This window comes from Heteronotia binoei, chromosome 1 (assembly GCF_032191835.1).
Source record: "Heteronotia binoei isolate CCM8104 ecotype False Entrance Well chromosome 1, APGP_CSIRO_Hbin_v1, whole genome shotgun sequence".
NCBI classification, from domain to species: domain Eukaryota; kingdom Metazoa; phylum Chordata; class Lepidosauria; order Squamata; family Gekkonidae; genus Heteronotia; species Heteronotia binoei.
In genome coordinates this window covers 62,565,502-62,579,354 of record NC_083223.1, presented here as the reverse complement: position 1 = coordinate 62,579,354, position 13,853 = coordinate 62,565,502, and the positions used below count along the sequence as shown (strand labels likewise).

The following is a 13,853-nucleotide window of genomic DNA, read 5'->3' as shown; positions in this document are numbered from 1 at the left end:
TGAGGCCCACTTCCTGCTGTTCCTTAAAAATTGTGTCTGTCCCTGGTCCACTGGCAACTGCTGAGGTGACTGGGGTTTGTAGACCTGTGTTTGCTGCTCAGAGAAAGCTCCACAGGTAGGTCAAATACAGCTGTAAAGTTGACAGGGCTATGCTTACAGAAGGAGTGTTGCAGGAGGTGGCCAGAGTTTCAAAAGTAAGCTTTCTACGGTCTTCCTTATACATGCATGTTTGCTGACTGCCCTCTTCCCCCGAATCTGGCTCAATTATAAACTATATATTTCTCATTGGAATTCTATTTTCATTTGTCCGTGGCTGAACGGTGTGTGTGTTAGTTTGTTCTCATAACAGTTTGGGGCCTGAATTTCCCCTGTTCACTAGTTAGGAAATCATTTTTAAGTGGAAAGTATTGAGCTTACACCTAAATGTTCAGTCTTTCTTTTTCAGGATTGGATTATAGCTCCAGAGGGTTATGCGGCATTTTATTGTGATGGAGAATGTTCATTTCCTCTCAATGCCCACATGAATGCTACAAACCATGCCATAGTGCAAACTCTGGTATGTATGTATCCATAAATAGCGTGGCTGGTATCCTGCGATGTTTTAGGGAAGCTTGTGCACCGGGGTAATGTGACAGAAGCACCTTATCCTGTAGATTTCAGTGGGATTTGAAAGCATAAATTGAAGGAAAGTAGGGGAGATCAGGTGCAGTGGTGCAGTGGGACTAGGACACTGGACAACTAGGTTCGAATCCCTGCTCTGCCATGGAATCTTGCTGGAATGACCTTAGAACAAACACATTCCTTCAGCAAACATGGTGTATTGGTTAACAGCAGTGGACTCTAATCTAAAGAACTAGGTTTGATTCTCCACTCCTCCATATGAAACCTGCTGGATGATCCTGGGCCAGTTTTCTCAGAACTCTCTCAGCCCCACTTGCCTCGCAAGGTGCCTGTTTGGAGGAGAGAAAGAGAAGGAGGTTGTAAGCTGCTTTGAGACTCCTTACAGTAGAGAAAATGGATTATAAAAACCAACTCTCCTCCTCCTCGTCCCATACTTCATAATGCTGTTGTGAGGACACAGTAGAGGAAGGGAGAACAATGTGGTAAGCCTCTTTGAGTCCCATTTAGGGAGAAAAGCAATATACAAATAAAAATAAGCATAAGATTGCATACTATACAAAAATGTATGTTTAACGAATCCATAAAGTCTTTATTATTTCTTTGTAATTACAGAAGTTTTGTCACTTAGAAGTCCCTTAATGTTATTCAGATGTTAGCATTTCATTTCATGCAAGTGTATAAACAAAGATGGGATTTTATTGTTTCAAACTCTCTGAATACTATGGAATTGTTAGTTACCATGAATAATGGTAAATTTCCCATTTCAGACTAGACCGTTTCCTTCTCAGGTAAACATAACCAGGAAGAGCCGCGGCTTTTGCATCGCTAACGTAAACTGGTTTTTAGCGGTTTACATCTGCGACGCAAAAGGTCCGGCACTTCCTGGTTCTGCGGAGCAGTTGGTGGGAAATCCGCGCAGAAGCTGCGCGGTGAAGAGGGATGTCGCTCTGCCGTAAGATCTGTGGGAAAACACCCATAGTCTGGCATATTCGTTTCTGTATTTATTTATTCGGATTTTTATTCCACTCTCACCGCAAATGGGCTCAGGATGGATTACAACAAGAGTAGAAAAACAGTAATTACATACTTTAAAAGTTAAGACAGTTAAAAACAATCTAATTTAAGAACAGGTGGCACTGTTGATTAGATTGCAGCAATCTTAAATCTGGAGCCACTGGGTCTAAAAGATCTAGTCAGACTAGACCACCTAATGATATAGTATATGTGGAAACTGTAACATGCTGCCTGACGTTCTTGGGTTAATTAAATGGTAGCATTACATACATAATTTCAGGAACTTGTTTCTGATTCAAAATGATGAGTATGGAAACGATTCAAGATGAATTATTGGGGGAGGGTATAGACTGAGGAATAAATTGTTCATATGTTCCATTTGTCTGGCATATCCCCAATAACAGTTATTGGCCCTGCTTCTAATGTTGTTTGTTTATGTGTTTTTCACTGAATTTTATATTTTGGCGGTATTTTTAGCCGTGGTATTAAATTGTTTAAATCAGAAGTGTTGAACTGACATGAGTGGCCTTGTCAAGCCAAGCCATGTGTGCCAAAAAATGCAACGCCAGGTACCAGAGACGTATCCTTTATAAAGGACACAGGCAAACCCAATTAATGATATTATTTTACTTAAAATACAAACATGCTTAAAACGCTTACAGTATTTCTTTTATTTAACAGTCTTTGATAACTGATACCTCTTGCTTTGAATTATTGCATCAAAATCTGGAATTAGCAGTTGTGCAGTAGCAATCTTGTGTATGCTGTTTAGATGTGTATCCGTAAACTGGCAATTTACTTTTGATTTATTGACATTTATTACAGAAAAAGATCTGTTCACAGAGGTACGGTGTCCTGAACACTGGTAAAGTTTTAGAAGCAAACACCTTAAGTAGGGGATAATTCAGACCCCAAACTGGTAACATTTGCTAATGCCAACTTCAGAAAGCTTATCCTTCAGTGCAGCGTTACTCTGCTCCTCCACCTACCTGTGATTTGTGGCTTCTTTTCATTGGTAGGCAGGGAGCAGTGTGAATATTTAGTTTGTTGACTCACTTTGTATAATCTGCCTTGAGTATGCCTCCCTCTTCAGAGGAACATCTCCTGTCTAACCCCTGTCTAAGTAATCCCAGGAGTCCTCTTTCCTCTCTGAAAATACACTTCCCCGCTACACTAGATCAGCAATCCCAGAAGCATATTTGTTTCTGATTCAAAATGGTTTCTTTTCCACTTAGAGAAGTCCACTTCAGAACAGACACATACAATATAAACTCCCTAAGGAATTGGAGCCACCGCAAAAATCATGAACCCTCCACAGATTCACTAGCCATCTGTCAAATAACAGAACTCCTAAATCAACCCTTTTCTCTCACCACCTCTTTGTGATTCATCCACATCAATACACATTCCTCCAAATCTCAAGTCTGCTCCCACTGACCACTCCTTTCCTTGCACTTCAGTCCTGTTTAGAGACCTGACCTTCCACAAAGACACTCCCACACACCATGGTGCTGAAGTTTGAGCATGGAGACTAACAACTCAGAGAACTAGCTTCATAAGCCTCACTCTGCTATGGAAATTTCTGGGTGACTTGCATGCCACCCTCCCCCAGACAAAATACTCAGCACCTTCCCTCACCTCACCAGCTATATTTCTCCTCCTCTCCCATGGCTTTCCAAGCACTGTTCTCACCACACACCCCATTGCATGCACTTCAACCCTTCCCTTCCGTGCCCCTCCCTCCAACTCCTTATAACCCTCCTGCCCAGATGCACTCTGGCATTCCCATTCCTACACTCCCCCTAATGTCCATTTCCATCAGCAGCTCCCCCACCACAACAACCTTCATACATAATGACTTTCTCCCTCCCTCCTCCTCCCAAAGGGCCACTTCTCTGGCATTCTGGCAGAGAAAGAGCAAGCAAGGAGGGCAGAGAAGAAGGTGGTGGCAATAGTGCCAAAGGCTTCTGCTGCTGAAGCAAAGGGGGAAGCCCAGTGAACACACACACACTGATGGGGAGGATGAAACACCCCCCCCCCACCGCCTCTGACAGGAGAAAAGAGGATGGCAGTGTGTCCTACTTTGCTCTCTGCTCTGAAGTGGGTCAGTCTTTGGTGGAGACAAAAGCCTGGATTGCAGTGTTTAAATTCTGGCTCAAAATTCATTTTAGAACAGATCCCAACAGCCTTCTTGATTGTATGAAAAGAGACCCATATATTTCGTCCTGGACAGCAGTGCTTCTGTCTAAACTCAATCAATTGGGGTTAGAGGTAGATGATTTTTCTACCTCTGAAGAGTCATATATCTTCAGATGTATTAAACTGAGACTGTGGGAATTGGAGGAAACGAAATTACGGCCAACTCTCCCTTATACTTGCTCTCCAGCTTCCTTAGGTCTTTATGCTTTTTGTGGCAAAATGCCCAATTATCTATCAGACCTAACCACTCCAAGTCATCGCAGGGCATTTATGTTGGCCAGACTAAACGCGTTTCCCTCCAAAGTTTTACAAGGGAGATATCAGCGAGTCCCTTTAGCCGACAGACTTTGCTCCTGTGGAGCGAATACCCCTGACTCAATCCAGCATATATTGCTTGATTGTTCTTTTTACCATAACCTCCGTAAAGATTTATTTGGCAAGCTTTCTTTTTCTCCAGATTTGTCTATTCTGCCACCCTGTTATTATTTATTGAGTGATACTGAGGGGGTGGTTAGTGAGGCTGTGGCAAAATTTCTGGCTGACATCCTTAAATTTAATTCTGACCATGTTTGAATGTATCTGTAAGCTCGGTTTTATTTTGATTTTATCTCCAATGTTTAAATTTTTATATTCTGTGTATTTTTATCTGAATCTATTATGCCATTAAAGGTTTGGTATGGTATGGTATGGGATGGCAGCTGCATGTGCTCAGTCTGGTCCAACTGAGAGAGCAAGGGAAGGATGGACTCTTCATCCAGCCAACTTAATGTGGGTTTTTTCACTGCTCTTGCTGCTGCAACCACCCACTTCTTTGCTCTTGAGTCAGATAACAGGCCTAGATGGCCTGGGCTGTATGTTTGATACCTCTGGTTTATTTTATTTTTTTTAATGTTTGCTGCCTTGTGGACCCTGATTGGGTAGAAAGGCAGCATAAAAAATGTTATAAGTAAATAAATAAGTCTGGATTCAGAAGTAGCTCAGGCTCAGTGGCAGAGCATCTGTTTTGCATGCAAAAGGTCCTGGGTTTGATCCCCGCATCTCGTTAAAATGTTCAAGGTACTAGGTGACAATGAAAGACCTCTGCCTGAGACCCTGGAGAGCTGCTGCCTGCAGTCTGAGTAGACAATACCAACCTTGATAGACTGATGGTCCGACTTAGTATAAGGCAGCTTCATATGTGTGATGTTGACGAGCTCACAACATGTGGAATGCCAGTGATGGTGCTGTAAGGGAGGAGCTGCTACTACCAGTGGGGTGGAACTTTCCTGCCTTTCTCATCCCTCTGCATTCCCCTCCTGATCTCCACAATATGCTGCTTCTGAGGGACAGGGAACCCTGGGAATGACATAAAAGGATTTATATAGGGAAACAGGGAAAGAGCCAACACTATGCTGGGGATTATTAGGAAGGGAATTGAAAACAAATCAGTCAGTATCATAATGCCCCTGTATAAATCGATGGCGCAACCTAATTTGGAATACTGTGTACAATTCTGGTCACCACACCTCAAAAAAGCACTGGAAAAAGTCCAGAAAAGGGCTACTAGAATGATTAAAGAGTTGGAATACTTTTCCTATGAAGAAAGGTGAAAGCACTTGGGGCTCTTTAGCTTGGAGAAACGTTGACTAAGGGATAACATGATAGAGGTTTACAAGATTATGCATGGGATAATGAAGGTAGAGAAAGAAGTACTTTTCTCTCTTTTTCACAATACAAGAACTTGTATGAACTCAATGAAATTGCTGAGCAGTCGGGTTAGAATGGATAAAAGGAAGTTCTTGTTCACCCAAAGGGTGATTAACACATGAATTCACAGCCACAGGAGATGGTGGCAGTTACAAGCATAGACAGCTTCAAGAGGGGACTGGATAAACATATGGAGCAGAGGTCCATCAGTGGCTATGAGCCGCAACGTATTGTTGGAACTCTCTGTCTGGGGCAGTGATGCTCTGTATTCTTGGTGCTTGGCGGGGCACAGTGGGAGGACTTTTAGTGTCCTGGCCCCACTGCTGGATCCCCTGATGACACCTGGTGTTTTGGCCACTGTGTGACACAGAGTGTTGGACTGGATGAGCCATTGGCCTGATCCAACATGGCTTCTCTTATGTCCTTTCCTTGGTGATACTCAAAAAAAGACCAGCCTTGGGGAATCTCTAAACTGGGCTGGCTCATTACAACAAGACTGTGTTCCTATGCCTGAGTGCTGCATGAGAGATGGCCTTGGGGATTCTAGCAAACAGATGTTTCCAGTGGCATATGTTATGGATCTATGTATGCTTAATTTTATGCAGAACACTTGCCATGAAATAAATAAAACAGAGTCCCTTATGGCAAAAATAAATAAATAAAATCTTTGCATTAAAAAAACCCAACAAAGCTTCAGGGGTTTTTTTGTTGTTAATTTCCCTAGACTTTATGCAAGCAAATATTTTCAGCCTAATTCAGCTTTTTCTCTCTGATAATCATATTTAGTATTTATTGAGATATTTAAACTCTGCTTTTGTTTCTAATGGAAACCCAAAGCAGTTTTCACCAACATTCTTCCCTCTTCTGTTTTTATTTTTCCAATAATCCTATCAAGTAGATTAGGTTGAGAAAGAATTATTGGTCAAAAGTCACTCAGTGAGTTGCCATGAAAAAGTGGAGGTTTGAACAGGGGTTCTCCTAGGTCCTCATCCAGCACTCTGACCATTATGACATGCTACCATTTGTTCATCCTTGCTTTATACACTTGGTACCATGCTACCTTCCAACAGTCTTCAATCTGTTTTCTTTATAATTTCTTCTTCCTTTCAGATTTAGAATCTTAGAGCCAGTTCACACAACCAACATGGTATGTTGACAGTGTTGGGTATATCCAGTATTTGCCATAAACTAGAAGTTGCTGTGGCAGTGCTTTAGTGTAGCTCATAACTCAGCCCATCTTTTCTTGATCAGAGAACCACTAAACAAAGGAGCTGGATAATTATCCTTTTTACCTTCTTGCTCCACCAGCCTTCTTTAAAAACCGTGCAACAAGACACACATACCAGTTCCCAAATTCTCAGGGGATTCCTTTTTCTCATGAGAATTTTGCCACCATTTATGGCTGCCTGTTGTTAGTGAAACCAAAATGGTAGCTCAATTCTTGCAAGAGGCTCCTTAAAATGTGCGCCAGTGTACTGTGAAATTGCTAAGAGTTGTGATGGTAAATAGTCAACTGGGCAAGTGTTAAATCAATCATAGGACTAAATGGTAAACGTGAATAGGAAGTCACTCTGGTATGACTGGACCTGGGAAGACTAACCAATCTCACAAGTTTGGAACCAGATACCCTAACCCAGAGCACCTTGGAATAAGGACAGGATAAAAATGTGATCAATAGAAAAATATATATTTCCAGTGATAATCTTTAATAGATTCATTCATAGCTCTTCAACATTTGCCACATTTCTTTCCTACTCTCCTTTCTGATTCTGTTTTTTACATGCCAAGCACCTATAAAATACAATCATTTCCTTCATGATCAGGTCTCTGGAATTATAAGATTAGCTGAAATTGTAGCATTTAGGAAATGCTTAAAATAATTCAATTTTATTTTTTAAATTTGTAAAAACCGAGACTTCTGGCAGCATGGATCCCAGTGGAGTTGCTTAAAGTAGCCATTAGTGGGAAAAAAAGTTTAGATTTAGGAAACAGAAGCCCTTGCCCCAGTTCCTATGGTCAGTTTACAATATAACAGAACTTCTCAGATATAGCTGAAAGGGTAGGAACACTTTCCCGGAAAAAGCCAGAGTGAATACAAAGGGCCTTATTTCTGAAAAGCATGGCTAGTGGAATATGCTGTAAGGTGTACAGTTATTTATTGATTTTTCACCCCACCCTTTCTCCAAGGAGCAAAGGGTGGTGTGCATAGCTTCCCCAATTTCCCTTTCACTGGAGCTCTGTGAGGTCAGTTAATTTGAATTTTTACTAAACGGCATTTTTAGGATTTACGATTGTTCATTTCAAAAAAGTTTGCTTCACAGTCAATGATCTCTTCATGGTTGCAGTTATATAAAAGCTGTTTCCCGATTGCCTGTTCTTCTATGTTCTCTGGCAAAGGCTGCAGTCTTATATCACTGCTGGGCAGATGGCTATAACAGATTTTAACAGTCTTACCAAACAAATGAAACTTATTACTGCTTAAGTTCCCCCCCCCCCCCTGTTAAATACAAGCTTTAATAATCTTTTGTCCTTTCTATTACAACTCCCTCCTCTACGGCCTCCTCACTTTTCAACTCACCCAACATGTGTGGAATATTATTTTTAACCTGCTCACAAGTACAAAGACCTTGTACTCCCCCCCACTTTTCCAAATGTTTCCACTACCTTTCCCATTCATTTCAGGAAGATGTTCAGTATTGCCTTCCTTATGGTTCTCCAAGACCATTTCACTCCTGCTTCTTTCAAGGAGAAAGCTGTACAGATGTGTTATGGTTTTATTCCTCTCTTAGTGAAGCCAATACCAAATGTTGCATGAATACTGTGCACTTACTTATAAGACATCACATTTTTTTTGGTTTGGTCTCCTGCACAAGGATATGCTCTAATAAGCTGTAAGGTAAAAGAAAGTAATGACCAGACAGTAGAGAAATCAAGATGTAAGAAAGGATGTCTGGGAAAATTCATTGTCTTTCTCCATGTTTCACATAGAAAAACCCATACCACATTTTTATAGCTTAAGGGAACATGGTAGTGAAGAGTTGACCATCAGGTGGGGCCAAGAGATCTCCTGGAATTACAGTTGATCTCCAGACAACAGAGACTAGTCCTCTTTAGGGTTGCCAGGTAGTCCCTGTCCATTGGCAAGGAGTAGGGTTGCCAGCTCCAGGTTGGGAAATTCCTGGAGATTTGGGGGGTGGAGCCTGGGGAGAGCAGGGACTTCAATGAGTTATAAAGGCCACCCTCCAAAGCATCCATTTTCTCCAGAACTGATCTCTGTAGTCTGGAGATGAGCTGTAATTCTGGGAGATCCCCAGGACCCCACCTGAAGGCTGGCAACTGTAGTCCCCCTGAAGAAAATGGATGCTTTGTTTGGGCAGTGGATTCTATGGCATTATACCCTGCAATGGCATTACACCTTCCCCAAACCCCGTTACCCAGGCTCTACCCCAAAATCTCCAGGAATTTCCCAATATGGAGTTAGCAACTATATGATGGTGGGGTACAACTGGAAGAGAGGCAAACTGGATGCTTATGTGGAATTATATAAAACAGATGGTGGGTGCTAGATTGTGGTACTAGGTCCTGTTTGGAGTCACTGTGATGTTCAACTCCATATTCAACCATTAACACTTCTTGGGCAATCTTGGGCCAGTAATTTTATCTCAAGTTAATCTGCCATGGAGTGTTGCTGTGTGGATAAAATGAGGGAGTGGAGAATCAACCTGAACTACTTTGAGTAGTTGAATATGTCAACCTGAACTACTTTGAGAAACAACAGAATAAAAGAAATGTGTTAAATGACTATTACTACAGTAAAAATCCAAAAGACTGTTTATAGTGGGTTGGATCCCATGGAGAATTTCTGCTGATAGAACAGAGGGCAGCTTTTTACTGATTTTCCCTTCAGCTGCAGCCCTCTGATTCTCCCTCATGCTGTTCCTGGGGTAGAGCCCCTTCCTCAAGAGCAGCATTTCGGGAAGTATTTTGGGTTACAGGAGGATGGATGAGGTAAGGAGACTGCAGTCCATTGATGAACATTTTAGCAGGATCCAAACCTATAATTGTACTCAGTCTTTCTTCCACTTTATTTAGAGCCAAGTACATGTCACATTTTGGTCTTGCACTAGATCTACGAAATCAATTAGGCTACAAGGCAATGACTTTCCCAAGGCAAGTTTGTTCAATGGTGGCATTAGAGAGTCTGAACCCAGCTCTCCTGACCCAGCTTCAGTATTTATCACACCTACAGTTGCTTGACCGAAGAACTAGATTCACGGGTTTTTTACTATTTATTTGTAAAACCTTTATATAGTTTTTCTACTAAACTATCAAAAGTAGTGAATATTTTTTCTGCAGCTTGCTTATGTAAATGTAAATAGGAAAAATATGGAAGGCCAACATTATTGTCCCTGCAACCAAAACCTTAATTTATCTAGCAGATTTTAAAACTCACCCTTTCTCTAAAGAGCGTACAATAGTTTTCTTCTCCATTTCATCCCCACAACTTACCTGCAATATAGACTAGTATTTATTTATTATACTTATATCCCAACCTATCCCATGGTGCACTCAGGGCGGCTTATAACATAAATAAAATACAATAAATATATAATTAAAAAGTTAAATAAAAACAAGATGGCAGCGGAGAAATGCACAGTGCTCCAGAGCAGTCCAATACTAGAGTTGTGTGGCTCCCAGAGGGCAATCTTCTTCACATGTGCAAAACATGCCCGATGCAATGATGTCACCCAAAAGTGACATTATCACACTGGGCAGATCATAGGGGGGGCACTCTAGCACTATGGAAAAACCTCTGTGATTATCATAGAGTTTTTTTCCAAATTCTAGAGCATCCCCCTGTGACATGCTCAGCACAATAATGTCATTTCCTGGTGACATCACACCGGGCACATTGCAGCATGCCAGCACTTTTTGGGGGCAGAGTTCCCCCCACCAGCCAGTTTCATGGTGGCGGGTTGGAGGCCTCAAAATTGGGGGGAAACCCACCCCTTGTGGGAGGCTGGGAATATCCAATATGCTTCCTGTTAGATGTTAGCAGAATAGTAAGCATCTGTAAGCTTACTATGGGCAGGGGAGGCTGAGATGGTGGAGACATCCACCACCTCAACTAAAGGCTCAGAGCAATAGCTTTTCTATAGGCCCTGCAGAACTGTAAAAAGTCACACAGGGCCCTGATTTCAGTTGGGAGTGCTGGGGCCAGGGCAGAAAATGCCCTGGCCCTGGTTGAGGCTAAGTGGACATGTTTTGTGCCAGGGACTACCAGTAGATGTTAGTTTGCAGATTGCAAGGCTCTGTGGGGCATAGATGGAGAGAGATGGTCTCAAAACAGCAAGTAGTGAGAAACAGGACCAGTGAGCTTCATAGCAGAATGGATATTTGAACCTAGACCTCTCCCAGTCCCAGGCAGGTTGTCCAATGAGTATGCCATCCCTAGCTTCCTTTATTGACTTTCCTCTTTTTCCTTGGTCTTCCAGGTCCATTTAATGTTTCCTGACCATGTTCCTAAGCCGTGTTGTGCCCCTACAAAACTGAATGCCATCTCCGTACTCTATTTTGATGACAGTTCAAATGTCATTTTGAAAAAGTACAGAAACATGGTGGTGCGATCGTGTGGTTGCCACTAGAATCCGTTTGCAAAACAGAAGATATCAGAGGACCAGAGATTTACTGAGCAACAGTAAGAGGCAAGATATCACCTTTCCTTAGGAAAACATATTTCAGTTTGTGTCACTTCTCATTTGATGTATAGTGTTATGTACATAGTAGCTTTTATTTATTTAAAGGTATATAGTTTCTTTTTTATATGGATGGCATTTCTAACAGTCTATTATATTGGTTTCTCTTATTGTATAATAGAATATTGAAGGCAGATCTTCAGTTAATCATACAGACTTATTTCATTTTTTTAAAAAAAAAAATAAAAGCTTTGTATAGTTCTCTCTTTTTTAGAAACCCCAGAACTCCAGTGACTGTTTTATATTGTTAAAGGAAATTGAATACATTTGGCTACATTGTGCCAATGAAAACTCTGGCGGACTATTTATTTAGAAAAGGCACTGAGAAAGGGCTAAAAAAATGCTTAGCTAAACACAATTCTCCTTTTAGAAGTTCTACTCCATTAGATAAAGTAAAATGTTGAACTGTGTTTAAATAAATAAATGGTAGTTTCAAACCTAGAGGCTGAAAGATTGCACATAATTGGTAGAGCTGTTTTCTTTAGCAGAATTGGTGTAACAGTAGGAGCCAGGTTACTTTGCTTGCGGATTGCCTGTTCTGCTGGAGGCCGAAATCTTTGGGAGTTCTGTGGAAGCAGTCTGTTGCTGTGCCCATAATTTTGCAATTTAACAGTTTGGTGGGGGTGGGGAATATAGTACAACCTTCTTACCTCAAGTGAATGCCGTTGGTCTGTTATCTGTAACGCTACTGCAAGTGATCTGTTTGTCTTGATAGACCAAAATAAAGTTATGAGCCAGGCTCCTAGTCCTTTCTTAAGTTAGAGTAATGAAATGGAGAATAAGCAGAGCAATCTGAGATATCCTCAAGCATTCAGAGTGTTATTTAAGTTAAGAAGAATGTTCATTTATTTAGTTCTTGGATCATGTAATCTCTTAGTCAAGCATTATTTAATAAGACATGTGTGGATGTGTGTGGATGGCTGTGGATGGCTGTGTGGGAAGGAGATGTAGTCTGTAGCAGAATAACATGGTCAGCTTGTAAGGAGTTTCAGGGAAAAAATCATTTACTTTTCAATACCATCAGAAAAATTGTTACATTTTAAAATTTTTTGTTCAATCTGTTGATGTCCCTAACTTCTGCTAGGGTTTCAGCAAAGGAAAAAAAATAATATTGCAGGTTTTTTAAAAACCTCAAACTACTGTTCACAAAACCATGGTGAAACAGCAATTCGTGTACTGTAATATATCCTATTAATTAATATTTTGAGAGCAGTCAGAATAATTAAAGTTAAAATGAATTTGAGACACATTTATAAGGGAAAGTTGGATTTGTTTGTAATTTAGATAGAGGGGAAATTGTGATGTTTGGAACTGAATTTATTTTAAATAAAGTTTGAAAATGTATTTTTGGTACATTAATTAATATATTTTTGAATAAGGTGTACCATTTTGAGTGTATGTAATTGAAGATTGTATTATTCTTTGAAACAGCCTGTTGAAATATAATTATATATTTTAATCTAATAAATGTGTAATATTAGCTTGCCTTTTGTTTCTGTTTCATATTCTAGGAAAGCTTCAGCTTCACTTTAATCTGAATACAAATAGCCTATTATTGCAGTTATTGTTTTCTAGATTTCTGAATTGTTCAGATTCTTGGATCTTGATCATCTGTTACTTCACACCCTTCAAAGTGCAAAACAATAGGGCTTTTTTTTTTTTAGAAGCCCAGTCCTGAATTTAAGAACTTAATTGGCACTTCTTCTGAGGCAAGTGGCCTTTCCAAATCCAGCTCCCAGTCAGCCAACCAGGTGTAAACTCACTTACCTGGCTGTGGGTGTGGATGGAATGGCAACAATCACATAAGAAGCAGGAATGCTTTTACGGCTCCTGTCTCCTCAAATTTATACACTTCTTCAACAGGGTCTCAGGAACCCTAGGAAACATAGCCCTGAAATCCTAGGGATCCTAAAAGAAGAGACTCTTCTCTCTTTCCATGCTTCTATCATATGGGTGGGAAAGAGGAGGGAAAAGGGTGAAAAGCTGAACATAAAGTGGGAAGAAGTAAAGAAATGGGTGAGGGGGCAATGGTGTCTCCTCAGCTATGTATAATCTGAACCAGAAAAGAACTTCTAGATGTTTTTGTTTGCCTAGGAGTAGAAGCAAGCATTGCAAGTTGTCAAAATTCATTGTGACCCTAGGAATGATCAGCTTCAGCAGCATCATTATTCTAAACCATTAAAAGCATACCATCATTGAAAATCTACATGGGAAAAGTTGGGGCGGGGGGGGGCGGGGGAAGAACGCTCAATTTGATTGCTATCACTGCTTCTGCTTGAAAGAAAAACAAACTGGCACCAGTATTTCCACATTCTCTGATGGCCTGTATTGCTACACACCTCAGCAGTTTTTGTTGAACATGCACGCAAGCATATCTCTTTTCCTAGTAGCTAATAAAAACTCTTTCCAGGTTCCTGTCAATTTGAAAACTACTGGCATAACGTTTTCTTGCAAGTAAATGGCCAAGAACATTATATTTCGATGCAGAAAGTCTTCAGAGAGTTGTCTTGATCTAGTTTAAGTTGTTTAAGCTTTCAGACTCCTTGGGAACCACAGTGGATTCCTAATGACATTCCC

General features: G+C 40.8%; 1 protein-coding gene across 1 annotated transcript in view; it reads left to right on the top strand.

Annotated features, from left to right (window-relative positions):
• The window catches only part of BMP5 (bone morphogenetic protein 5), a 95,392-nt gene extending 82,636 nt beyond the window's left edge, over positions 1-12,756 (top strand). Inside the window, exons 6-7 of the mRNA XM_060235184.1 lie at positions 446-556; positions 11,016-12,756. Coding sequence (XP_060091167.1) covers positions 446-556; positions 11,016-11,165 — 261 coding nt within the window. The 3' untranslated portion in view covers positions 11,166-12,756. The remainder of the gene's footprint in view (positions 1-445; positions 557-11,015) is intronic.
• Positions 12,757-13,853: the final 1,097 nt, after the last annotated feature.